This window comes from Vipera ursinii, assembly GCF_947247035.1.
Source record: "Vipera ursinii genome assembly, chromosome: 1".
NCBI lineage: Eukaryota > Metazoa > Chordata > Lepidosauria > Squamata > Viperidae > Vipera > Vipera ursinii.
The window spans coordinates 4,680,123-4,706,838 of record NC_139512.1 but is presented as its reverse complement, the minus strand read 5'-3'; the positions used below and the strand labels follow the sequence as shown (position 1 = coordinate 4,706,838).

At 45.0% G+C, this 26,716-nt stretch overlaps 1 protein-coding gene across 9 annotated transcripts in view; it reads right to left on the bottom strand.

Moving 5' to 3' along the window:
* The window catches only part of TCF3 (transcription factor 3), a 129,404-nt gene that overhangs the window by 3,359 nt on the left and 99,329 nt on the right, over window positions 1-26,716 (bottom strand). For 5 of the 9 annotated variants that reach the window (XM_083349652.1, XM_083349654.1, XM_083349655.1 and 2 more), the window contains exons 11-19: window positions 23,535-23,661; window positions 20,037-20,095; window positions 19,212-19,290; window positions 17,042-17,115; window positions 16,146-16,337; window positions 13,756-13,885; window positions 11,882-12,044; window positions 10,527-10,765; window positions 1,541-1,685 (exon numbers count right to left, since the gene is read on the bottom strand). In XM_083349652.1, coding sequence (XP_083205778.1) covers window positions 1,543-1,685; window positions 10,527-10,765; window positions 11,882-12,044; window positions 13,756-13,885; window positions 16,146-16,337; window positions 17,042-17,115; window positions 19,212-19,290; window positions 20,037-20,095; window positions 23,535-23,661 — 1,206 coding nt within the window. In that variant the 3' untranslated portion in view covers window positions 1,541-1,542. Of the gene's footprint in view, window positions 1-1,540; window positions 1,686-2,346; window positions 2,574-10,526; window positions 10,766-11,881; window positions 12,045-13,755; window positions 13,886-16,145; window positions 16,338-17,041; window positions 17,116-19,211; window positions 19,291-20,036; window positions 20,096-23,534; window positions 23,662-26,716 lie in introns of all 9 variants that reach the window. The other 4 variants (XM_083349658.1, XM_083349659.1, XM_083349657.1 and 1 more) reach the window with 3 other exon arrangements.

Sequence of the window (26,716 nt, the reverse complement as noted above, 5' to 3'; positions counted from 1 at the left end):
CGGGCGTGCAGATTCCCTGTGCGTGAGAAGTTGGCAAAGGAAGAAGGCGAGCGGCAGCCCCAGCGGCAAGAAGGGCCGCCGAAAATAGCGGTGTCTGTGTGTGCGCCTGCTACACGCTCACCTGTCAGCCGGGCTCTCCACGCCTCGGATCAGCTGCAGTGCGCTATAGAGAGCATGGCTGACTCGGGCAAGGCAGACGCACACACAGACTCCGCTGTTTTTGGCGGCCCTTCTTGCTGCTGGGGCTGCCGCTCGCCTTCTTCCTTTGCCAAGTTCTCATGCACAGGGAATCTGCGTTGCCCACCTCCCCCCCCGTTTAGCCTTTGCTAAATCAATCATCTAGTTAGAAATGAGCGTGCAGGCTGAGTGTGCAGGCAGGCACGGGGGGGGGGGGGGAGGTGCAGATTCTTGCTAGGCACCAGGCCGGCTTCGGTGGTGCCTATCTGCCTGCTCCTGCCTGCACTTGCAGCTTGGCTTCTTGCTGACTGGAAGAGGCCCCGAGGCGCCCGGCTCCAAGCCCTCTGGGTCAAGGAATGCACGGGCAAGCTGCTGCCGGCCTCCTTCTGGGTTACCATAGATCCTGGGTTCAGGCTGCCATGCGGCTGTGGCTTGTGTAGAGGCGCCTCCTGTTAGGTGCTGATCGCACCAGTGCTATGGGAAGCCTTGCTACGGGAAGCCTTGAGGCTCATTGCGCCGATCGTGCCGCTACTGCTTGCTGCAGGAGGCCGCAAGGCTTGGCACGCGATTGGTGGCGACGATCCTCATGGTCTCCTGCGAGTGTCACGGTGCTCCTCATGACATGACGGGTGGGCACGTAGCAGGCACGCACACAGACTCCACTGTTTTTGGCAGTGCTTCTGTCCCTGGCCAGCCACCTCAGATCACCTGCAGTGCACCGTGGAGAGCATGGCAAGCGCGAGGCAGGTGCACATACAGACTCTGCTTTTTTCAAGTGCCACTTTAACAACCGGTTCACCAGACTAAAGATACATTAGGTATTGGTTCTGCCGAACTGGTGCAAACTGGCTGAATCCCACCACTGGGCCTAAATCACTTTTTCCAGTGCCGGTGTAACTTTGAACAGTCGTTCAATGAACTGTAGTAAGTCGAGGACTACCTGTAATTTATTTATATTTATGTTTACTTATTTGTGTCCTGCCTTTTTATTTTCCTGCCCTCTGGAACATCTTGCCCCCCCCCCCGGGGTAGGGTCTACTCCCACCTTCCTGACCTTTTGCAAGAGCTTGAAGACCTGGCTCTGCCAGTTCACTTGGGGGAGTATCAGACTGGAGGTAGTTGAGGGGCCAATGGGAGATCACTCTCCCCTGTGCTTCCTGCCCCTTCCCTCCCCATCTTTAATTATAATGCGTATTTGTATTGTTATCAGTAATACGCCTTTCTCATGGTTTTTAATGTCGTAGGCCACCCAAAGACACCTGTAGCAAGATGGGTGGCAAGTAAATAAATACATGAACATTTGCACGTGAAGGAGCTGCATACCCCATTCTGTCCCTTCAAGAAAAGTCCCAGCAGAAAGTACCTTTACATATGTCCCACGGGGTTGTGCCCATCTCCTAATCCTGCATGAGATGCCGAAAGTGCCATCTGGGGATCGCCCACCACGCCAGACACTTTCTCCTCTTCACGACGTTTCAAGCAAGCTGCTTTAGGGTTGAGATTGCGTTCTGGGAGAAAGAGAGAGAGAAAAAAAAAACACGCGCCATGGGAAGGAGGAGAAAACCTAGGTGGGAGTCAATATCTTGCAATGAGCAGTCTTTCTGCTGTCCTCCCCAAGAAGGATAAGAGTGGAAAAACAGAGGATGAATATACATGCTGCACAAGTGAGAGAAAGTATCCCAGCGAGGGAAACAGCAAGGTCTGGGGGAGCTGCAGTAAGGCTACCACTACCGGATTTGGCTGCTATCAAGGCAGATGGTCACTAGATGGCAGCAAAGAGAAACCAGACAATTCTTGTGCTTTGCTGCCACCTAGTGGTCAGCCAGTCTCTAAATGGGCCTTTGGATAGCAAGTTTGGATGGACTCTGCATACTCCCACCTCTGAAAAGTCATGGGTTGTTTACCCTTCATTCTAGACACAGAATTATCCTCGGTCTTTTGGGGATCATTTCCGCAGTGGTCCATGCGCAGCTGACAGAGCAATAAAGCAAAGCAAATCTTAAGAAGTCTTGGCAACCAAAACTTAGCACCCTGAGCAAAGGATGGAAGGGACAGGCACAGAAGACACTCATGCGAAGAAGGGCATGTAGGGGACATCCCGGAAAGAGACAGCCTCCCACCCATGCAAGAGAATGACCTCAGGGTGGGGGTGCACCCCTAGCACCGTACCTCGTACTTGCTGTTCCAAGCCTAGAATGACTTGTACTGCTTGCTGAAGGATGATGAGTTTGGTCTGTGCTTTGTCTGTTTTTAAGTGCATCTGGCACATGCGTCCCAGCTCTTTAAAGGCCTCGTTAATGTCCCGTACGCGCACCCTCTCCCTTGCATTATTGGCCATCCGCCTCTCCCGGTCCCTCAGATCTTTGTCCTCCAGGGATAGCGCCTCATCCGTACTGCTGGGTTCACACAGCACCACAGGGGTTAGTCAGGGAGCAAAAAGTGACTTGGGAATCGGGGTGGGGAAGAGAGAGGGGGACGGTGCCAAGGTGTGGTGGAAAAATGTCCACAAGCCACTACAAGCCAAAATGGGCCAGGCCAATTGATCATAGCAGAACCCTTGAATTACACCATAGAGATAAGAAGCTGCCAAAGACTCTGGGGCAGGATTAAGATCCTCTGCCCTTTATTTCCTAGACGGTCTATTTAAAGAAACAGAAAACTGTTACGTGAAATTAATACTTCCTTCATCAGATGAAACCAGTAATGCTCAAAGCTAAAGTTAAGACTCTCCTTTGCAAGTCGAGAGAATCACGGTTTGCAAACAGCAAAGCAATCACTAATGCAAAAGTGGGAACTTTGTCCCTCCCTCTCCCCACCAAAGACTGGCTGGACAATAGATTCTCCGCTGCTGTTTTAAAGATTTAAGCCTTAAATAGTAGGAATCTGTACTGTCCCTGCATTTGTTTTTCTTTCCCTTTAGGGAATTAAAAATCAGACCTGCAGTGCCTTTCTCTCTGCTTTAGAAAGGAAAGGGGGGGGGGGAGAAGCAAAATCCAAGTTAAGTATTAAAAATAATGGGCTGTAAAAAGGATGGGCAGTCTATAGCCTGGAGCCCCATACCATTTTATGGCTTCCAGAGCACCCTCAGATTGTGCTTTGTAGCAGTACAGCTGCTTGCATAGTTAAGCACAAAGACTATAGAATCTTGTAACTCCTCCCATCACCAAAAACGAAACGAGTCGTCTGTGATGCCACTTGAACACCAGCCATGAGCCCTCAAAGACAAAAAATAAAAGTAAATACCAAGAAACGGTGTACAAAGGTTGCCCAGCCCATCCAAAATGTCCTCGGGAAATTGATCCTCGTGTAGGTAGTCCTCGATTTATGACTGATCAAAGTTACAACCAATCTGAAAATGGGGACTTAAGACCTGAATATGAAGTTCCAGCAGTCAGGTCCCCCCCCCACGGTCACATGACTGAACTTGGGGTGCTCGGCAACATGGCCACATTGATGGCCATTTGCAGTATCCTGTAATCACATGACTGTGTTTTATGATGTTTTTGCCAAAACACGGCACTTACACCCAGCTTTTCGCAAAACCATGCCCATAGTGAAGTAACGGTTTGCTCAACAACTGTGGTACTTCCCTTAATGACCACCACAAAACGTTGTAAAATAGGACTGATGCATTTTTATAACCCTTACAACATACGTGTCAGGTGCAAGAAATCAGGAGCCAGGATAGAGTTCAAAACCACTACAAATTTATTCCATGCAACCTATAAATGATAATCTGTCAAGCGCCGGCGAATTCAGAAGAATCAGGTAGTTCAAATGTGTATAAAGATTTACTGCACGCTTAGGTAAAGGTAAAGGTTCCCCCGCACATGCGTGCAAGTCGTTTCTGACTCTGGGGGCCAGTGCTCATCTTCGTTTCAAAGCCGAAGAGCCAGCGCTTGTCCGAGGATGTCTCTGTGGTCATGTGGCCAGCATGACTAGACGCCAAAGGCACACGGAATGCTGTTACCTTCCCACCGTAGTGGTCCCTATTTTTCTACTTGCATCTTTATGTGCTTTCGAACTGCTAGGTTGGCAGAAGCTGGGACGAGTAACAGGCGCTCACTCTGTTATGCGGCACTCGGGATTCGACCCACCAAACTGCCGACCTTCTGATTGACAAGCTGAGTGTCCCAACCCACTGAGCCACTGCTTCCCTTACACTGCACGCTTAAGCTCTCTACAAAAATCTGACCTACTAACAGCTCAAGGAAAATGAGTGGGAGATAAGAAAGCCATTCAAGGTGGGCTGGACTTAGATTGCTTGTGGGGGTGCAGTGATTCATGACTGGTAACGTGTTTAACCCTTCCCTTGGGCTCAGCCAGGTCATCTCCTACATAATCTGATCTACTAATGGTCAAGAAAAATGGGCGCCAGATAAGAGTCAATGGACTTCAAGGAGGGCTGGACTTAGGTTTGTTTTGATGGTTGGTGACTCCAAACTGAGGATGCGTTTGACCCCGACTTGGGGCTCAGCCTGGTCATCTCCTACTACATCATGACTGTAAGGGGCAGGCTCCATTCCAATCCTATGTTGAGGATTGTCTGTATTTCAGTTTTTACTCCTCTGCCACAAGTCCCAACGCAGGCAACAAAGATCATTTTGCTTCTGACAGCATGCCAGTGGGGGCCACCCAATGAAACACAAAACCCAGCATATAAAGAGCCTACTAGCAGAAAGTGATAGCAGGAGCAGGAGGGCTATGGCTTGTTCGAAATCAGGCCGCATATGTGCGTGTGAAACTCCACTCGCACAAGTGGAACTTCGCGCAAGAGCACAAGCGCCCTCTGTTCCAGCACCCGCCACTTGTGCTCCATTCAAGCAAGTGGAGGGCACACGAGCTGTCCATGTGCAGATGCGCCTGCTATTCACAGCCTGCCACCCCCCCCCCAACTCTCCTGTACTGGGCCGGGCCGCCAAGCTGGAAAGGATGGAGACCGCTGTTTTAGGGAATCTGATTTGCAGGGCTTTTGAAATGCATGCTGATGCATTCCACCTCACCTATCTTACTTGATTTCTCCTTGCTGGTGGACATAACTAAAAAAAACCAATATCCTCAAGAACAAGCCATTTCCTGGATTGTCAGATCCATACCATGTGGTAGTCATTTTCAACCAAGAACGAATTCTGCTTTCTAGTTTGGTTCACTAACTGTTTTCTTGCTGTTCAACTTTTAGTGAGCTGCTCTAACTGCTGGGAGGGATCGTAGAGAAACATCTGGTCCATGTTCTTTAAAATGGCCTCATTAGGTCAAGATTCTCCAGCACTATTGCCTAATGTGCGTTTGAACATGCCCTCTCTTTCGAAATCTGAAGCCCATGATTATGAGCTTAAACTTCATTTTTTGAGTGCCTTAAGTGATTCCTGGTTTCTTCAGTTAATGGGAAAAACATTGTGCTGACATGGATGTGAAAGCAGGATGAGAAAGGAAGTGTCAGGTAGGAAAGACCGGGATCACAGGTGAAGTTTTAATTTAAAGTCATTTATTGCTCATGCCCGTGCATGGGAATCTAACTAACGATTAGCACTATTTTGGTGCTAGCTAAGGTGTTAACAAAATTCAAGAGGGGTTAGACTTAATCCATTTGTGGCTACTTAGAGACTCTAGGCTGAGTCCTCTTTTGACTCCATCCCCAGATTCTGCCACTCCTTCTCTTACAGGAAGAGGGCCATTTGGAAATAGAAAATAAAAGCCACAACTTGCAACTGGCTTTGTAAAGTGGCTTCCTAACACTTGCCGTGAGTAGAGTCTGTGCAGCAAAAATAAGCAAAGCAGTCATTAAATAAGTCACATCCAATTTTACGACCGTTCACTCATTAAATGAATCACGCAGTTGTTAAGCAAACCCAATCTCCCCAACTGACTTTGCTTGGCAGAAGCAGCCTGGAAAGGTCGCAAATGGATGCTACATACTGGTTGCCAAGTGTTCAAATTTTGATCACATGTCCGGTAGGGACACGGTGACCGTCATAAGTGTGAGAACTGGTCACAGGTCACTTTTTTCAGCACCGTTGTAACTTTGAACAGTTGTTAAAAGAATGATTGTAATTCGAGGACCACCTGTACCAGCTCTGGAAAGATCTACATCTAAAAAAGAATAGCTTGCTTATCTGAAATATTGCACATCTTCCCCAAGCCACCCATTCCAGCAAAATACTGTAGCTTCCAGGTATAATCAAACTCAGCATAATCAAGACTGATCCCATCTAAAACAGTTATGAGCATTGGCAGCACCTTAAAATTTGGCAGATTGAACCTTGGAAATCCTTTTCCCTCCCATGTTGCCCCATCATGTCCTATTTTTATACAGAGACAGCCTTTTTCCCCAGAGCAAAAAAGAGAAAAAGAAAAAAAAATCCTTTAAAAGGTAGATATAATTGCCTTCTTTTGACAAGGTGTAGTGGATGTCCCCAGTGAATTGAGGACACGAGGCAACCATTTTGCACTGGAAAAGATTTCCTATTGAAACAGTATGTGAAGGCATAATTCTAGAACCCGAATAGTAGCTTGGAATTAAGCAACCCTTTTCTTATCCTACTAGCCAAGCAAAACAGGATGTCTTTTTGTGTGCTTTTCATTTCCAGCCTCCTAACTACAAAAGGTAAGCCAGAGTAATACGAAATCCCGGTAACTGTTAATCTCTTGATTTTTTTTATATCCAGAACCATCCAAGACAAGCTTCCCAATTACTTTATCTTTTCAGTGATTCACTTACTACTTGGGAAACTTCACTCTGAAAATGACCTTTTGGGGTAAGCTTCACAGTCAAATGTCAGCCTGGATTCTCCTATGTTCTTGTCTGGGAATTCAGCCTAAATCCAGAATGAATTTTAGATCCAATGGATTTAAAAATTGTAGCTAAAAATGTAGGGCTCACTTAAGTGCCATCTCCTTCTGGTATGCGTTCAAAATTCAGACAAGGTATGGATCCACACAGTTTACTCATCTGAGTTACAGAATTAAAGCCATTATCCCAGAATTAACACCTAATACACCGAACGACAAGTTATCCAAGCAAAATCTATCCAAAACAAACTAAGCAACAGTAGAAGTAACCAAGTTTGAAATTAACCAAGTTGACTGTTATTTTTCCAGTAGTAACCATGGTCTGGTTAATTTTTTTGCTACACCTGCGTGGGAGTTATCAATACAGCTTAGAAGCAAGTCTGAATGCAGCAGGACATATTTCCAAGCCAAGTTCACATTTTACATTCATAATTACTTAAAGGATTGTTGAAGTCAATTTAAAACTAAACCTACATAGCCACATCCAATAGGATCTGTAACAGCTAACTATGATTTGAGGAAATATAAATTGATGACTATAGCAAACAAAATTGAAACTGCATCCCAATTCTTGGGGTTACATTTAACCCTTCAAATCGGTGGCTCCTCTTAGGAGGAATTCAGCCCTTTCACACGCTATAATAATATGTGCAATCTTACTCTTATCCCAAAGCAAATTTAAACTTTAGAAGAGTATTAAATTAAATTAAATTATTAAGGATAGCTATCAGCTACCAGCGCTGCCTGATTAACACCGGCTAGATATTCCACAGTGTTTTGGCCTATATAAAATAAAGTAGCACCCTCACAAAAGGATAGCAACTTAATAAATTCTTAAATAAATTCGTAACTGGTGGGATTGAAAGGGAGAGGAGAAAGTCCTGCAGAAAACCCATCCAAGGTACTATGAGAAGTAGAAGCCTGTATTTAGTGAGGGTCCCGTTCTAACTTCAATCTTCACTGCGTTTTTGCTGGAAAAAGTGTTCCGGGCTGCCTTTTCTAGGATGACAGATGTCAACTCTCAGAAATATGAGGCTCATCTGATGGATCGTCTCCCTTGTTAAGATCTTTTATAAAAAATGTCGCAAGGGATCGAAAATTTCCCTAGAAGAGAAAATTTGTATCTCAGGGATGATCTGTGAGGTCCTTGGTGTTCTCTGAGCTCGGTTGGTTTTTTTTGTTGTTGTTGACATTTCATTACCCAACTAGGCAACATCATCAGTGCTAAGAAAGTGCTAGCACCGATGTTACCTAATTGGTTAACGGAATATCTGCAAGAAAGCAGCCAAGTCAGAATGAACCAAGGGTTCCCCAAAAATATCCAATTGAAAAATGTTTTTTTTTTCTCCCCAAGGGAGATTAAATGTAGGAATGCCAACTGCTGGCCAGTCAAGGCAAAAACTTCACTAATCTTCTATTTCAGGTAAAAGGCTTTGCATTTTTTGAAATCAAAAACCCAAAGCCTGAAGAAATCCAAAGGAGAGGACCATGCGCCAACTCTTCCTCTCACAGATCGTTCCTTTTCCTGCTCTCTGCACCAACCCACTTCCCCATTCCTGTTTTCTCTCTCTCTCTCTCTCTCTCTCTCTGAGCAAGCAGCAAGTACAAGGTAGAGGGTGGGAACCACCGAGAGGTCACGGCTGGGGACTGTCTGTAGGAAAGCAGGTAAAGGATGGGGGAGAAGGGGAGAAGAACAAGAAAACATCGGACAAGGAAATCAAAGTTATACATGTTATGACAGGCAAAAAAGACAAAAGAAAAGTGAAGAAAAGCATAAATGAATTCCAGCATTGCAACATGACAGCAGAGTACAAAACAGGCTGTGGATCTTGATGGTAAATACAGCCGTCTCTCTTGAGGAAGAGGAAGAGGAAGGAGTCAAATCTGCCAAGATAACCCCACGGGAAGGTTAGATGCTCACATGCACAGCCAAGCGTTTACAGCATTCCCAGCGGAAAAAAAAATTAGCACAACTACCCTTGGTGGGAAGTCCATCTTTCCTCTAGGGTAGCTGCAGAGACCCATTTCAATTTTTCCCCCCTCTCCTTCCTTCCTTCCTTCCTCCGGGACATCCTGCACCCTAGAATCCTAACAGTGATCCTTGAATTCTACTTCTGCAGGGACGGCTGGTGACTTCTGAGCTTTACGTTGGGATCTGGGACCACGGTGGGATTGGAAGACTTGGGTTATAGACAGAAGATGACCTTCAAAGTCAGAACCTCACACTTTTCGATGTAAGTAAAAAATCCCAGGTCCTCTGAGCATCTTTCCATGCTGCAAGGTGCTGGTCCCAGATCTTAAAACTACCACAAGCTTGGGCTCAGATGTGTCTCCCAGGTGTACGTTCCCTATCCTCCCTGCATGCCTCCTTTTTCACGGTATGGCTCATGGTCCAAATTCAGTCATTCCTGGTGATGGGCAGAGAGAGACACCCTGAAGAGCTACACCACAGACTACACAACAGGTATCTTGAGACTAATTCTAGGCAGAGGGATTTACAGTCATGTATTTTCCACAGGGAACTTTTATCACGGGATAAAGAAATTCCCCCACCAAAACAAGATCTCGAGTGGGGAAGCAGAGATAGTAACTTTGAAGACACGGTACCATTTCTTTTCAGTGTGGAGGATTTCCCAAATCCTAAGTCTACGCTTTACTGCAGGTACTCCTCGACTTACGACCACAGCTGAGCCCAAAATTTATGTTGCTAAGTGAGACATTTGCTAAGTGAGGTTTGCCCCACTTTATGACTTTTCTCGGCACAGTTGTTAAGGGAACCTGGCTTCCCCAATGACTTTGCTTGTCAGAAGGTCACAAAAGGTGATCAAAGGACCCTGGGACAGTGCAACCGTCATAAATACATGCCCGTTGCCAAATGTCTGGATTTCGATCACGTGACCCTGGGGATGCTACAAGTGTTGTAAATGTAAAAAATGGTCATAAGGTACTTTTTCCAGTACCGTTGTAATGGTGGCTAAACGAATGTTTGTAAGTCGAGCACTATCTGTACTTAAAAGAGGTGTGTACGAAAATGTTCTGGGAGGCTGGGGCTGGAAAGAAGGATATGGTATTATGTGGTTCCGCTGTGAACTCATCCTCAGTTTGCACGAGAAACTTGATCTTTGCAGACGCTGCCCTTTCCCCACATTTAGCAACAAAGCGCTGAGATCCAGGGTGGGCCGCCCTCTCCAGCGCTAAGTAGCAGAGAAGGGAAGAACGGAGAGAAAAGCAAGAGTCCCCGCACAGGCACGAGGCTGGCTGGCATGCAGAAAGTGCAGCTTCTGTCTTATTCCAAATGCAACACAGGAATTTACAGGGGATGCAAAAAAAACAACAACAAAAAAAAACAACAAAAACCAAAATGGAACAGAGAAGTAAAACACAAAACCAAACTTAAGGCATCGTCATAAAAAAAAAAAAAAGGATGCAGGAAAACGTCAGCAGGATGGAGAGCGTCGGGCACGCCTGCCCACCACGGTGGGCCGGGGCAAGGTTGAAAGGATCAGACAGACAGCCCCATGCCGTTCCGAAACGTCACCACATCGGAAGCCTCCACTGACCTCTAACTTGTTGTTCCAGATTCAGAATAACCGACACAGCCTGATGTAGGATTAGCAGTTTGGTCTGTGGTTTTTCGCTGTTAAGGTGTAGCTGGCACATGCGCCCAAGCTCTTTAAAGGCCTCGTTGATGTCGCGGACACGCAGGCGCTCCCGAGCGTTATTGGCCACCCGCCTCTCTTTCTCTCGCTCGGCTTTTTGCTCTGGGGGAAGAAGGTCGTCCTCCTCATCCTCATCTTGACTGATAATTTGAAATAAGAATGAAACAAGGAGAAGGGGGGACATTTTTCGTGTGTGCACACCTCGGCACCGGAATATGTTCACAAAAAAAAAGGAAAACTGTAATACATATAATACACACATGTGCGCACCCCTACATGCACACACGACAGAAAAACAAACATATCACAATGGTGTTTTCCCCCCTTTTAAGATAATTGAAAAGGTAGAAATTAATCTATTTTGCCATCTTTAGTCAATATTTAGTACATGCATGCCTGACAGCCCCCCCTCCCCCCAATGTTCTGAATGAAGCTGTATTCCCTAAATAAAATTTGGGTCGACTGTTCTAGAGAACATTTTACATTTGTGTGGGACAAAAGAGAGGCTCAAGGAAATAAGCCATGCCTTTCTCCTCTCCTCAGGAAATGGCGGCGGGGGGGGGGGAACAGGGACGGGACAAAGGATCAGGGGAGATAAATAGAACCAAAAGCTATTAAGTCAAGTTGTCTCAGTAGGGTGGTTCTGCTTCTCCACAATTTCTCAGGGAAAAGGACCAAAAAATTTGAAAATATGCATGCACCGAATAAAACTAAAATCAATTTGAAAAAAAAACCCCAACAACAACAAACCACCACCAATATCTTTTATCTTCTTTCGATTAGCCAGCCAAAGGAATTGCCTGAGCTGGAAAAATCTCTCCTTCTCTAAGAGGGAGATGAATGGCTTCTAAATTTGATAAAATAAAATGAATAAAAATTAGATGGGAGGTTCTTCCCGATCCATTTCTCTAACAAGACAACCTGCCCCAGTTTCGCAAGAGGTTGGCCCTTTAATATCTGTGGTAGGTTCCTAGAGGTTGGAAAACTCTGAGTGGAGTCTCCCCAAAGACTGAAAGGTTTCAGAGAAGGCTGTTTCGCCTTAGGCCAGGGGTAGGCAACCTCGGCTCTTTTATGACTCATGGACTTCAACTCCCAGAATTCCTGAGCCAGCTTGGCTGGCTCAGGAATTCTGGGAGTTGAAGTCCATGAGTCATAAAAGAGCCGAGGTTGCCTACCCCTGCCTTAGGCTTCCCTTACAGGGTCAGGATTTTGTCCTGCCCGGTTAGCCTCCAAAGGGAACAGAGAAAGGTTGAGACCTGTTCAGTGAGCACCTTGTTCTGGTTCGAGATGGCTTCAGTTCTTTTTTCTCCTCTTCTGAATTGTCAGCCACTGAGGTGTTTTCGTCATCCTCCTTGTCTTCCCGCTTGATCTCGCTGGTGCCAGAGGAGACGCTGGCCCTCCCCAGGCCCCCAGTCAAGCCTGCAATGGAACCAAACCAAGTAGAAGGTTGCCCCGAGGATAACATGAGAAATGTAGGAAAATCACCCTTTCTTCTAACCTACAACCTAAGTTGAAATCTTCAACATCGTTGTAATTTAAGGCATCAGACTGGAAATCAGAAAGCTGTGAGTTCTAGTCCCGCCTTAGGCACGAAAGCCGACTGGGTGACTTTGGGCCAATCACCAGGAGACTGTGAGTTCTAGTCCCGCCTTAGGCACGAAAGCCGGCTGGGTGACTTTGGGCCAATCACCAGGAGACTGTGAGTTCTAGTCCTGCCTTAGGCACGAAAGCCGGCTGGGTGGCTTTGGGCCAATCACCAGGAGACTGTGAGTTCTAGTCCCGCCTTAGGCACGAAAGCCGGCTGGGTGACTTTGGGCCAATCACCAGGAGACTGTGAGTTCTAGTCCCGCCTTAGGCACGAAAGCCGGCTGGGTGGCTTTGGGCCAATCACCAGGAGACTGTGAGTTCTAGTCCCGCCTTAGGCACGAAAGCCGGCTGGGTGGCTTTGGGCCAATCACCAGGAGACTGTGAGTTCTAGTCCCGCCTTAGGCACGAAAGCCGGCTGGGTGGCTTTGGGCCAATCACCAGGAGACTGTGAGTTCTAGTCCCGCCTTAGGCACGAAAGCCGGCTGGGTGGCTTTGGGCCAATCACCAGGAGACTGTGAGTTCTAGTCCCGCCTTAGGCACGAAAGCCGGCTGGGTGGCTTTGGGCCAATCACCAGGAGACTGTGAGTTCTAGTCCCGCCTTAGGCACGAAAGCCGACTGGGTGACTTTGGGCCAATCACCAGGAGACTGTGAGTTCTAGTCCCGCCTTAGGCACGAAAGCCGGCTGGGTGGCTTTGGGCCAATCACCAGGAGACTGTGAGTTCTAGTCCCGCCTTAGGCACGAAAGCAGGCTGGGTGGCTTTGGGCCAATCACCAGGAGACTGTGAGTTCTAGTCCCGCCTTAGGCACGAAAGCCGGCTGGGTGGCTTTGGGCCAATCACCAGGAGACTGTGAGTTCTAGTCCCGCCTTAGGCACGAAAGGCAGCTGGATGACTTTGGCCCAATCACCAGGAGTTCTAGTCCCACCTGAGGCATGAAAGCCAACTAGGTGACTTTAGGCCAATCCCAGGAGACTGTGAGTTCTAGTCCTGCCTTAAGAATGGAAGCCCACTGGGACTGTGGACTCTCTCTCAGCCCAAGTGATCTCGCATGGTTTTTATTGTGGGGAAAATAGGAGGAAGAAATATTACATATTATTTATAAAAATAATAAAGGCAGGATAAAAAAAACTAAAAATAAAACATCTAAAATAATAATTAATGAAATATTTTTTGATTCTGAGTTGCAGATTCACATGGAGAGATCTCAAAGGTTTCCCCCCACCCCCCAAAAGGGCAACTGGATTTCCTTTGTTTTTCCTTGAAGACGTTTTGCTTCTAATTCAAGAGACTTCTTCAGTTCTGACAGTCAGAATTGAAAAAGCACCTTTGGAACAACCGTCACCTGGATGACTGAGAATCTCCATAGACATGAAGATAGAGAAGAGTCCCCTTACTTTGGTTCCTTTCCTTCCGTTATAAAGGGAACGTATCAACTGTAATTTTCCAAGAGGTCATTACCTCATTTGTCCAGCACTCTACCTTGCACCAGCCGAGAGACTGGGGTTTTGACATTCAGCATTCGAATTCTGCAACTCAGCCTTACCGCTAAAGGCATCTGAAGACTGTCCTCTAGTGAGGTCAGGAAGCGAGCTGGTCTGGGCAGGGAGAGCAACATGGTTGTGGAGAAGACCAGGATTGCTAGAGAGGCTGTCTTCAGGGTGACCTGCCCCCACCTGCCAAAAAGAACAGCAACAAGGTCCAGAAAGGCCACAATGCCAGTGATGCTGACTGAGGAATTCTGGGAGTTGAAGTTCACATATTTTAAAGTCCCCAACGTTGAGAAACAGGCAATGCTAGTAAGCAAGTATAGAAATTTGAAAAGGGCGTTTTCAGCCCCTCTTTTAAAGTCTCAGTTTTCATTAATCACAGCAAACGCCTCAGGAGCAAATGGCGATCAAGTTTAATAATATTGCCAGGATTGTTTTAAGTACTGGTTGTTGATCAAACATTACAATTCAGATTTGAACATAATGCTAAGCCATTATTCCAGTATGCCTGCAGATTTTACTCTGCTAGTTATTGCTGAATATAGAGGGCAGTGGTCATCTCTTTTCAAGTCCAAAGGTATTTCCGTGGTCACGTGGCCAGCATGATATCATAAAGCACTGTTACCTTCCCACTGAAGTGGTACCTATTTATCTACTCACATTTGCATGCTTTCACACTGCTAGGCTGGCAGGAGCTGGGGTAAAGAAGGGAGCTCACCCCGTCGTGTGGTGCTTGGGGCTCAAACATGGGCTGCTGGCTTTCCAGCTGACAAGCCCAGCGTCTTAACTGCTGAACCAGTATGCCGCCCAATAAGCCTATATTAGGACTTAATCTGATGTGTGAACCAGGTCTATAGGTAGGAATTTTAGATCTAGCAGCCCTTCCATAGAATCATAAAGATGCATACTGACTATCAAAATGCTATCAAGTGTCTGCAGAGCATAGTTAGAAAAGGACAGGATGACCGCCACAGCAATGCTACTGAAGCTCCACCTGATTTTGAGTGAGTCATGAAGCATGTAAGAACAGGCAGAGGTTGATTCACAGAAAAATAAGAAGAAATCAAGAACTACAATATTGTGGGGTCCTTGGTGCTGTCTGTGTTTGGTCGTCTTTTTGCAGATTTGGTTTTCATTACCAAATTAGTAACAACATCAGTGCTGCAAAGCTGATGATTTGACTGATGAGATTGCAAAAAAACAAAACAAAATACCACAAACCAACATTTCACCCAGGCTCTATATTAGACAGTTTCCTACAAACAAGCCCTGAATAACCACCCTGACATTTTGTAGGATGCAACCCAAATTTGGAAGAAGGAAAAACTCCACACAGCTGTGAAACTCTAAAGCAGTAAGAGAAAAGTTGGATAGAATTATGTTGCTGGGCCATTGGAAACTGCATTTTGAACTCAAGATTATCCTGACTTCTGCCCCTCTGCCATGACCTGATATCATAGACTATTCTCCTTTCTGCCTCTTGACTGGTACAACAAAGTCGTACCCCACAGTGAAAGGGTCTACGTTTGGTAGGACTTTTGAATATGAAGAATGTTACATAGCCTGCAAGGAGTATTTTTAACATGGACGGCCCATAGTTCAGTGGAGGACACAAGAGACTAACCCCAATCTCCAGCATCTACAAGGAAAAGGTGGTAAGAAAACTTTTGGTTGCTAGTTATAGCAAGCTAGATCAGTCATGAAGAACTTCTACTCTCCTGATGCTTTGGACCAACCAAGTCCCACCAACCTCCAGCTGTATGTCTAAAGTCAATGGATTCTAGGAACTGTGGACCAAAATGTCTGGATCAGGTGGATTAATACCGTGTTTCCAAGAAAATAAGACCTAGTCTTATTTTTATTTTTTTGCCTCCAAAAGAGGCACCAAGGTCTTATTTTCAGGGAGTGTCTTTTCCACTCGCCTCAGGCACTGACAGCCCCGTCCAGCTGGCCCACCTCTTCTGTGGTGTCCCCCGGCCTGCATTTCACAGTCAAGAGGCCTTTCCAGAAGGCCTCTGCAGCCTAGAACTGAGTTATGGAATCCATACCTTGGTTCTCAGCTGCAGAGGCCTTCCAGAAAGGCTTCTGACTGTGAAATGCAGGCTGGGGGATGCCACAGAAGAGGCAGGCTGGCAAGGAGAGGCAGGTTGCAACAGTAAGTAGGTGCGGGAGGCAGCACCACCCTCCCACCCCCGCCCTAGCTTGATTTTTAGGTGTGCACCTCACCCCAAAACTAGGGCTTATTTGGGGGGGTTAGGGCTTATAGTAGGCCCACCCCGAAAAATCAAGCTAGGGCTTATTTTTGGGGTAGGCCTTACTTTCGGGGAAACACAGTAAGTCAAGTTGTGCAAATAGACCTTTAAAGAGGTTCTTGAAAGGGGAAGCCATAAACTTTTGAACAGTAGAGCATGTTTGAAACCCCCCCCCCCCCAAATTCCTATCTTACCAAGTTCGTATGCCGACTAGCGATTGGCAAGACAGAGGCCGGGGAAAAAGACTGGCTAAGGCTGCCCACAGACGTGCTGTGCGCAGAAGCAGATGCCAACAAGTCGTGGATGTCCCTGTGGTTGGTCTGGCCCACTGCATGGCTCCTCAGCACATGGATGGCTTCGTCCAAGTGGTCTTCCATTTTGTTTTGCTTGAAGGACGGAAGAGAGGGAAAGAGTGTGACACAGAGCCCCACCACAGCCACTGCGTGGAGCTGGTGGGGTGCTTGCCAACAGCTGAGATTCAGGCACCAAACCAAGCAAGAAGTTAAAAACAAAAAGAAAACACAGACAACATTTGAAGATTGGACACAAGGCTTTCTTTCTTTACAGCGTCTATCAGGTGCATCCTTACTGGGGCGATTTTTCAGGGAGAAGAACCAAGGCTAAAAAGAAAGCTGTTTGGGGGATATTATCAAGCAGCATAGAAGAGGCTGGTGGACCATCAAAACTATGCTGTTACTAAGGTTGCTAGGCCCACTGCTATCTGAAAGGAATTTATAGGTAGTTCTCGACTTACGGCCACAATTGGGAGTGGAAAATTCATTATTAAGCAATGATGTTATTAAATGGCTAAATGATCACGACTTTTGACCTTTCCTGCCAGCTTCTCTGTTGACGTGCCAGCTGGGAAGGTTGCAAATGACGATTACGTGACCCTGGGATGCTCTAACCGTTGTAAAGTTGAGCTGGTTGCCAAGCATCCAAAGTCCGATGATATGACCGCGGGTATGCTGCTTTTTCCAGTGCTGTCATAACTTTCAATGGTTGCTAAATGAATGGTTGTAAATCAAGGACTACCTGTAATTATTTACTGCAAAAACCAATGGCAAATATGAAGTGGAGGGATACTTACCAAAGTATGGAGGGTGCCTTCGTAGCTTGGGGATAAGGCACCCTGTCCACTTGTTCGGGGCCACTGCGAAGAACCTGAGTGGTGGACAGACAGAGGACATTTTGCCATTAGCAAATACATTTGGTAGACAGATAGCATAGACAGCCTTTCTCTTCACAACTGCCAGGAAATACTTTCGGAATGATAGAAGTGGCTCAGGGTTGAACTGTGGAGTTTTTGTTGCTATCGGAGCTGGGCTGTTTCTGCAGACATTTCATTACCCAACTAAGCAACATCATCAGTGCACTGCAAGCAAACAAACAACCAAGCTCTGAGAGTATTAAGTACCCCACACTCCCAGGACACATCAAAAGCCAGATAGAACTTTGGGAGTTCCATCAGGATCAACTACTCCTTACATCCAGTTTTATTAAAACTTGGGGACTTTAAAATGTGTGGACTTCCAACTCCCAGAATTCTTCAACCAGCATGCTGACTGGGTAATTCTGGAAGTTGAAGTCCACGCATCATAAAGTTGCTGAGCTTGAGAACCAGCGTTGTAGACTTTTCCTTCCGTTAGAAATATGCTCACTCCTCTGTCACAGAAATGCCGTAAGGAAGCATGACCACATCTTGGAAACCCATTTCATGTTTTAATGATGGCTGTTTCTATTTACCTACTGACCGACTTTTTTTTTTTGCCTTGCAGTCTACTTTTAATCTATCTTTTAAAAAGCCAGGACAAAATGAACTGGGCAGGGAAGAAGATAAACATGGAGCCTCGTACAGGTTTTTACAAGCCACAGTGTTTAGTGAAGGTGATTGTTTTTGAAACCCGGACTTGCCATGAGTTTACATGCAGTTCTTCTATATGACAGCAGGTGGAGCCAACAACCCACAAATTTCAGATTTGTTGCTTTACACATATGCCCTGGAGCTATAACTGTGCAGCTAAGCTTTAATAAATCTCAGACTAAGGCTGTCTCAAACTCAGGTGAGCAGGACATTTTGTGGTCAAAGGGTTGCCATTAGCTAGTAGTCTTAAAGAAAATCCACTTGTGTTTAATTCTTCTCTTGTAGTCATTACACATCCCCTATGGAAGTAGGCAAACGGGCAGTATGTTTGTTTTATGTTTATGTTTTATTTGATTTCTATACCGCCCTTCTCCCTAGGGACTCAGTATAGAAAACTATGTTTCTTTTCAGTCCAGTACAAAACCAAGATAACAGAGCTCTGTGACATCATGCTGGCCACATAACCGTGGAAATGTTTTGGACAGTACTGGCTCAATGGCCTTGAAACAGAGATGAGCACCATCCCCCCCTAGAGTTGGCAATGATGAGGGGAGTAAAATCTGAAGGGACCCCTTTACCTTTACTTTACAAAACCAAGAATTTTAAATCATTTTCAGCAAAACTTTCTATTAGCATTAGTTGAACCTACAAGAACTTATCTGTATTATCCCCCTATCTCAGGGGTCTTCAAACTTGGCCCTTTTGTGATTTGTGGACTTCAACTCCCAGAATTCCTCAGCCAGTGTGCCTGGCTGAGGAATTCTGGGAGTTGAAGTCCACAAGTCATAAAAGGGCCAGATTTGAAGACCCCTGCCCTATCTCATCAGAGTTCTATTCACATGCAAAGGAATTAAAGAACATATTTTTCACCATGTCTTAAAAAAGAGGAAAGAAAGAACTTCACTGGCCACCAACTTGGCTGCTTATAGAAGTTTGAGCGAGTCTCTTATACTGGTGTTTTTCAAAGCTGGCAACCTGAAGATTTGTGGCCTTCAAATCCCAGAATTCCCCAGCCAGTCATGCTGGCTGGGGAATTCTGGGAGTTGAAGTCCTTACCTCTTCAAGTGGCCAAGTTTGAAAAACACCAGTGTAGACCTTGCTCAATAATAGCCTGTAAGGGGTGAGGTTACAGGAATTGAATACTTTCCCGATTTTGCTGCATCCAGACATTTGACACAGATGGAGGTCCTAAATTGTCTGCACGGATACCCCATATTCTGCATGTTACCCCAAACTGGATCATGGAGCTAACACTGGACCAGTTCAGAATAAGAAGGGTCATTTACCTTGAAAAACCCATTGATGAAATGCCAATAATTTCACCTCCTCCTTTGAGATTTCTGCCCACTGTTGCATGTTCTAGATTTATACTAGAAGGCAAAATTTCACAGCTTACCTGTTATTCCCTGAGGGGAGCCCACCGGAGTGGATGGGTTCGAAGAGAAATTATTGCTAGAATGATCTGGAGAGTAGATCTGGGGAGGAAGGGGAAAAAAAATTTGGGAGCAGGAATGGAGGGAAAAAAAATATAATGCTTAAATACTCCTGAAATACTCGTTTTTTGCTTGACGTTGGCCAGTACTGGGACCAGAATTTCCGTTGCTAAGCAAAGCGGTTGTTAAGTGAGTCCTGCCCAATTTTGCCATGGTTGTTAAACAAATCACTGCAGTAGTTAAGCGAATCGAGCTTCCCCCATTGACTTTGCTTGTCGGAAGTCGGATGGGACGGTCGCCAAAGGCGATCGCCATAACGCTTGGATGCTGCAACCTTTGTAAATACAGGGTGGTTTGCCAAGTGCCCAAATTGTGATCTTGCGACTGTGGAGGTGCTGAAACACTTGTTCGGTGTGAGGATGGGTCATAAGTCACTTGTTTCACTGCCGCTGTAACTGAGTGGTCAACTAAAGCAGGGGTCTTCAAACTTGGCCCTTTTATGACTTGTGGACTTCAACTCCCAGAATTCCTCAGCCAGCAAAGCTGGCTGAGGAATTCTGGGAGTTGAAGTCCACAAGTCATAAAAGGGCCAAGTTTGAAGACCCCTGAACTAAAGAAATGGTTGTAAGCTGAGGACTGTCTGTAATAAACAAACAATTCTTATAGTTGTAGTTCCAACAGAACTACGTTGTGTTAGCTTTGGAAGTCTTCTCTTCCATAAACAATGTACAAAGCATCTGCAGATAAAATCAAAGGTTAATAGAATGAGAAGTCATAATGAGACTTACTGAAGCTAATGCTTTTCCAAGTGCATCCCCTGAGCTGCCAGCGGTAGTTCCTCGATTACCTGAAGGAAGAGAAGGTAAAATCAGGAAGGACAAATAAACACATGGAAGATCGAGCCCAGAAATTTGAGGACTATGAATGAACCACCAACAAAGATATCCTGCGTTTGGAACATCCCCACTGGAAAGTCGCTGTAAAAACTACTTGAATACATATTTGTTTTGTTGGTACTAGAAACCTACTAAGTATTCTGCATGCAGAATCCCCCTTGATCACCCATTCTTTATTGGAGATATGTCAACATACACGGCACGGGTCATCCCTGATCAGTGCTACTTAATCATCCAACTTACGGAAAAACTTACCAAAGAAATTATTTTTAATTTATCAAGGATAGAACCAACCTAGAAGTAGGGAGAAATTTCCTGTCAGTGAGAGCAATTAAATCAGTGGAACAGCTTGCCTCCAGAGGTTGTGGGTGCTCCATCATTGGAGGCTTTTAAGAAGAAGAAATTGAACAACCATTTGTCTGAAATTGTATAGGGTTTCCTGCCTGAGCAAGGGTTGGACTGGAAGACCTCCAATGTCCCTTCCAACTCCGTTATTCTGTTGCTGTTAAAGTAGGATATAAAAATGCATTTTGCCTTAATTGTTGCTCCTGCTGGGAATTTTAACTTAAAAAAACCACCACTGTATTCCAATTGTTTATAGGCTGGGTGTTATGTAGCATTGACTGTCACCTCCCAAACATTATGACTCTAGGAAATAAAGCTAAAAGCCAAAACGCGTTCCAAGTTCCCATTTTTATATAAGAATGAATGCTCAAATGTCTCATGTTATCGAACACTTGGGACAAAGTGTTAGAACAGGAAAATACTTTGTCCAAACTAAAGAATTCACATTTTGTTTATTTATTTCAAAGAGTTATATGCACTCAATCCAACCAGGCTCAAAGTGGCTAATAACAGGGAAAAAAACACATTAAAATAGAACCCATTATAAATCAAACAGAACAAAGCAATGGTACTCCGAGGAATAGCTACAACATTAAATCCATAGAATGTCCGTCCCCCATCTGTCTCTGGGGATGGGATGAATGCAAATGCTGAGGAAAACATGAGAAATGGTGGTTTCCCCCCCCCCCCGTGTTCCTTGGCTAAAACGCTTCCTTCCTCAACAGAGATGGGCTCTGAGGCTCTAACTGGCCCCTTTCCACTCAGATTTTGTGACGGGGGGGGGGGCAGGATGTGTCCATGAGGAGGGGCTGATGATGTTTGATGTTTTAGCACCCAGGGCCAAATCACTTTCCTGGGGAAACCGATAAGCTAAAAACCTCCCATTGACTCTCCACCACCAACCGCTTTCCCCAAATCTATAGAAGGGGTTGGAGACCGTTTCAAAGGGATTGCGGCTCTTTATTTAATTTCTTAATTGCTGGAAAATTATTTGTGTCCCATCTTTCTTATTTTTTACAAACAACTCAAGGTGGGGAACGTATCAAATAAACCTCCCCCACCCCTATCTACTCTGTGAGGTGGGTCGGGCTGAGAGAGAGTGGCTGGCCCAAAGCCACCCAGCCAGCTTTCATGATTAAGGTGAGACTTGAACTCGTGGCCTACCTCTTTTATTCACTTAATTATTAATAAAACGATCGTTCATTTTATTAAACTTAACGCTCAGAGGAAAGGACTGTAACAGGTTCACGTGAGAATGAGGTGACCAGAAAGCTGGATTCAGCGTCAGCTCCCAGCATTTTCCCATTGGATCTAAAACCACCCGATCTCTTCTTCCCTGATCCGCATTATCCCCCCCCTTTCTAATCCTTGTTTATGACAGCAACCCCCAGGGACCTCTGTATTTGTCCCACTCGGGGGGGCCTCTATGACTGAAATGGATTAAAATTAAAACATGGCCGCTTTCTTAAGTAATCTCCATTTCCTGGTGTAAAAATGATTTTGAGTGATCTTGCGGATGAATTTAAGTGACGTTTAGTCTCTTTCCTCCCCTCCTCCCCTCCCCAAGCAGCAGTGTGTGTGGGGGGGGAGGGCAGGAGGATTAAAAGCAAGTCTCCAAGTCTATATGTAATAAATGTGTAAGGGATGAAGATTCTATGTCTGGCTGTCGAAGAGAGGAGACGTTACTAAGTACGTCCCCCAGACAGGGGCTTAAAGCTAAATAGACCTATTTCCGTCTGCTGGGCTCCTTTGGCCCAAAGCCACTCTTTAGGGATTAACCTTCATGTGCCTGGAAGACACAAGGAGAGGAAGCTCTGTTAGAAGAGTGGCAGTGCACCCAAAGCAGGTTATGTGGGTGTATGATTAGGAAGCAGACACATCCAGAGTTATTTCTTCTTCCCCCCCACCATAGTTGGTGCTGCCTAGTATGCCTTTGAACTGTGGTGCTGGAGAAGACTCCTGCAAGTCCCTTGGACTGCAAGGCGATCAAACCGGTCAGTCCTAGAGGAGATCAACCCTGACTGCTCTTTAGAAGGCCAGATCCTGAAGCTGAAACTCAAATACTTTGGCCACCTAATGAGAAGGAAGGACTCACTGGAGAAGAGCCTAATGCTGGGAAAGGTTGAGGGCAAGAGAAGAAAGGGATGACAGAGAATGAGGTGGCTGGATGGAGTCATTGAAGCAGTAGGCGTGAGCTTAAATGGACTCCAGAAGATGGTAGAGGACAGGAAGGCCTGGAGGAACGTTGTCCATAGGGTCGCGATGGGTCGGACATGACTTCGCAGCTAACAACAACAACAGTATGCTTTTGGGTCTAAAACCCACCGAAGGGCTTGAAATTTCTGTGATAATCTCACAGTGTTTGAATATCTAAGAGGCTGCCACAAAGAAGAGGGGGTTCAATCTATTCTCCAAAGCATCTGAAAGTAGAACAAGAAGCAACAGATGGAAACTAATCAAGGAGAAGACCGACCTAGACTTAAAGAGAAATTTCCTGACAGTTGGAACAATTAATCAACGGAATGACTTGCCTCCAGAAGTTGTGCAGGTTTTTAAGAAGAGGTCAGACAACAATTTGTTTGAAATGTTATAGGGTTTCCTACCTGAGTAGAGGGTTGGACTAGAAGACCACCAAGGTCCCGTCCAACTCTGTTATTCTAGTATTTCAATCTTATTGGAACTACTGCTTTCAATCATAAGGTTTGTGACCAAATATCTGTCCTCATGTTTATAACATCAAGATGTTGGTTTCCATCGCATCATTGTGGCTACTATTTGGCTTCTTGCCTCTCTGCCTGACACGAAATTAAGCAGAATCAAGAAATATTTTATTAACCACTCTTGACTTAAATCAGAGAGAGAGAGAGAGAGAGAGAGAGAGAGAGAGAGAGAGAGAGAGAGAGAGAGAGAGAGAGAGAGAGAGAGAGAGAGAGAGAGAGAGAGAGAGAAAGCATAATTTGGAAGTTCCTATGGCAGCTCCACCCTTAAAACGAAAAAAGAGAAAGAACTTAAATGTGTTTCCATGGCTTTGGAGAAAAAACTTACCCAGGACATTTTCTGTCCCTCCAATCGGGGGAGTGTGGCTGGACACTCCATACTGAGTGGAGGCTGAAGAAAATCCAGGGACTGACGGGAGACCACCGTTGACTTCGCCCGAATGCATCTGATAATTCTAGAAGGGGAAGAAAGAGAGGCATTTACAAAAGGAGGAAGGGGAAACACTACGGCGATCTTCCCTTATATTTCTCCTTTGAGACTCACTTTAGAATTTTAGGAGACAAAGCTTCTTTCTACTCCGAACGTGAACCTCAGGAAAGCATTGCAGGTAGTCCTCGATTTACGACCACAATCAAGCCCAACATTGCTGTTGTCAAACTAAGGCAGTTGTTAGGAGAGTTTTGCCCCATTTTATGACTTTATTTTGCCCCCCCCCCCAAAAAAAAAAGAAGAAGAAAAAAAAAGACCTGAAGTTGAACTCTACAACAAGATGTCTACCTGTGGAGATTCTCAATCATTCCGGTCATGATTGTCCCACAGGTGCATTTTCCAAAAGGCAACAGACGTTCTTGGTTTTTTTTTCCCTCCTTGGAAACGTTTCGCTTTTCATCCAGGATTTATTTATTTTTTTCAATTCTAACTCAACTCAGTTAGAACTGAAGAAGCTTCTTGGATGAAAAGCGAAACGTTTTCAAAGAAAAAAAAAGAAAAAAAAAGAGCAGTCCAGTTGCCTTTTGGAAAAAGCACCTTTGGGACTAACAAGATGAAGTTCTTGTTTGTAGAAAAATAATTTGCTCCTCTTTGGATGACATTGCATTCCCACTGATTAGTACCCAGAAAATAAAAAAACATTAATAAAAAACATGAAAAATAGTGGATCAAAGAGAACTGATAGAGAAAACTACTTTAAAGATTGAGAAGGAAGTAAAATATTTGGGTAATTATGTGAAGATATGGAATGAAATTTAAAAAGGCAAGCTCAGTGGGTTAGGACGCTGAGCTTGTCGATCAGAAGGTCGGCAGTTTGGCGGGTCGAATCCCGAGTGCCGCGTAACAGAGTGAGCGCCTGTTATTCGTCCCAGCTTCTGCCAACCTAGCAGTTCGAAAGCACGTCAAAATGCAAGTAGAAAAATAGGGACCACTACGGTGGGAAGGTAACAGCGTTCCGTGTGCCTTTGGCGTCTAGTCATGCCGGCCACATGACCACGGAGACGTCCTTGGACAAGCGCTGGCTCTTCGGCTTTGAAATGGAGATGAGCACCGGCCCCTAGAGTCGGAAACGACTAGCACGTATGTGCGGGGGAACCTTTACCTTTTTAAGATGCTAGAAATGATAACGGTCACTGTTGGGAAGATAAAGATAAAATGTCTTACCTAGAATGATGTTTCTCTTTCAGACAATACTTGTTTTGACAACTGATGTGTCATTTAAACAATGGCAAAAAAGATATACAGGTACTCCTCAACTTACACCACAATTAAGCCAAAAATTTATGTTGCTGGGTGAGAAGTTTGTTGAGTTTTGCCCCGTTTTATGACTTTTTTCCCTGCAACATTTGTTAAATAGGTCGCTGCAATCGTTAAAGTTAATAACATGGTTAAATGAATTTGTTTTCCCCATTGACTTTGCTTGTCAAAAGATTGCAAAAGGTGATTACATGACCCCTGGACACTGCAAATGTCAAGCATCCGAATGTAAATCACGCGACCATGGGGATGCTGCAACAGTCATAAGTGTGAAAAATGGTCATCAGTCACTTTTTCAGTGCCGTTGTAACTTCAAACGGTCATTAAGTGAACTGTTGTAAATTGAGGACTACCTGTACCTAAGTTTGTATCGCAAGGGAAACAACCAAGAGCTAAATATAAGATTTTATCGAGATGCAAAGGACAGAGGAGGACTGGCTTGACCTGATCTGAAATCGTAATTTGCAGTTTATTGTTTGATTTGGATGAAAGAATGGATGTAGGTGAGAAGTAAAAGACTTAAGAGTTAGAAGAACATTTACCTGACATATGGGTGGCATGGATACTTGTGGTACAATAAAGTCAAAGTTAGTGTAGATTTCAAAAACCGTTACTGGAGATGTGCCACATTGGGAATATAGAATAGATACAAAATCACTGTCCATTATAAATATAAAATCAAGCGTACAACTGATGATAGTGCCAATGATTTTCTTGATTTAAAAAGAGAAGGTGGAGTTTGCACTATATATAAGAAATAATTACATCTCTACAGAATTAAAGCACAACAATGATGAAAACTGTCTTGAATGCATTTGGGTCAATATAAAAGGGGTGTGTGTGTGAATGACATTGCCATAGGTGTATACTATAGGCCACCCAACCAAACAGAGGAAATAGATGAACTTTTTGCTAATCAGTTAACTAAGGTATGTAGGAAGCACATTACAATATTAATGGGGGACTTTAACTATCCTGACATCAACTGGGAGACAAACTCTGCACCAAGTCGAAGATCAAATAGGTTCTTGACAAACCTAGCAGACAACTTTGTCTCCCAAAAAGTAGAGAAGGGAACTAGGGGATCAGCCATATTGGACTTAATTCTCACTAACAGAGATGAAATGATAGAAGGTGTGGAAGTTACAGAAACCTTGGGGGGGGGCAGTGATCATGCAAAATTGGAATTCAACATTATGCAAGCACAAGCAATAGACAAACTAGATCTTGGACTTTATTTTCAATAAACTTAGAGAGCTTGGGAAGGACTCCATCGATGAGAATCCTCAGAGGAAAAACAACCCAAGAACCTTGGGAAAACTGAGATTATAAAAGCCCAGTCTTGCACAATACCAATGGAGAAAAATAACAGCTCTCAAAATAAACCGGCATGACTGCATAAAGAACTCTCTGATAAACTGAAAGACAAAAAGAACAAATATAAAATGTGGAAAGAGGGGCACATAACTAAGGCAGAATATCAGCAAATAGCCCAAGCCTGCAAAGATGAAGTCAGGAAAGCTAAGGCTCAAAATGTACCAAGACTTGTGACAAAATGCTTGTGGCATTTGATAGACCACAACCTACTACTTGATAAGATAGAAAACGTGGGTTAGATAGCATTACCACCAGATGGATTCGTAGCTGGCTGACTGGCCATACTCAGTGTGTGGTCCTCAATGGAACTCCATCTACACAGAGGGAAATGTGTAGTGGGGTGCCCCAGGGCTCTGTTCTGGGCCCAGTGCTCTTCAATATCTTCA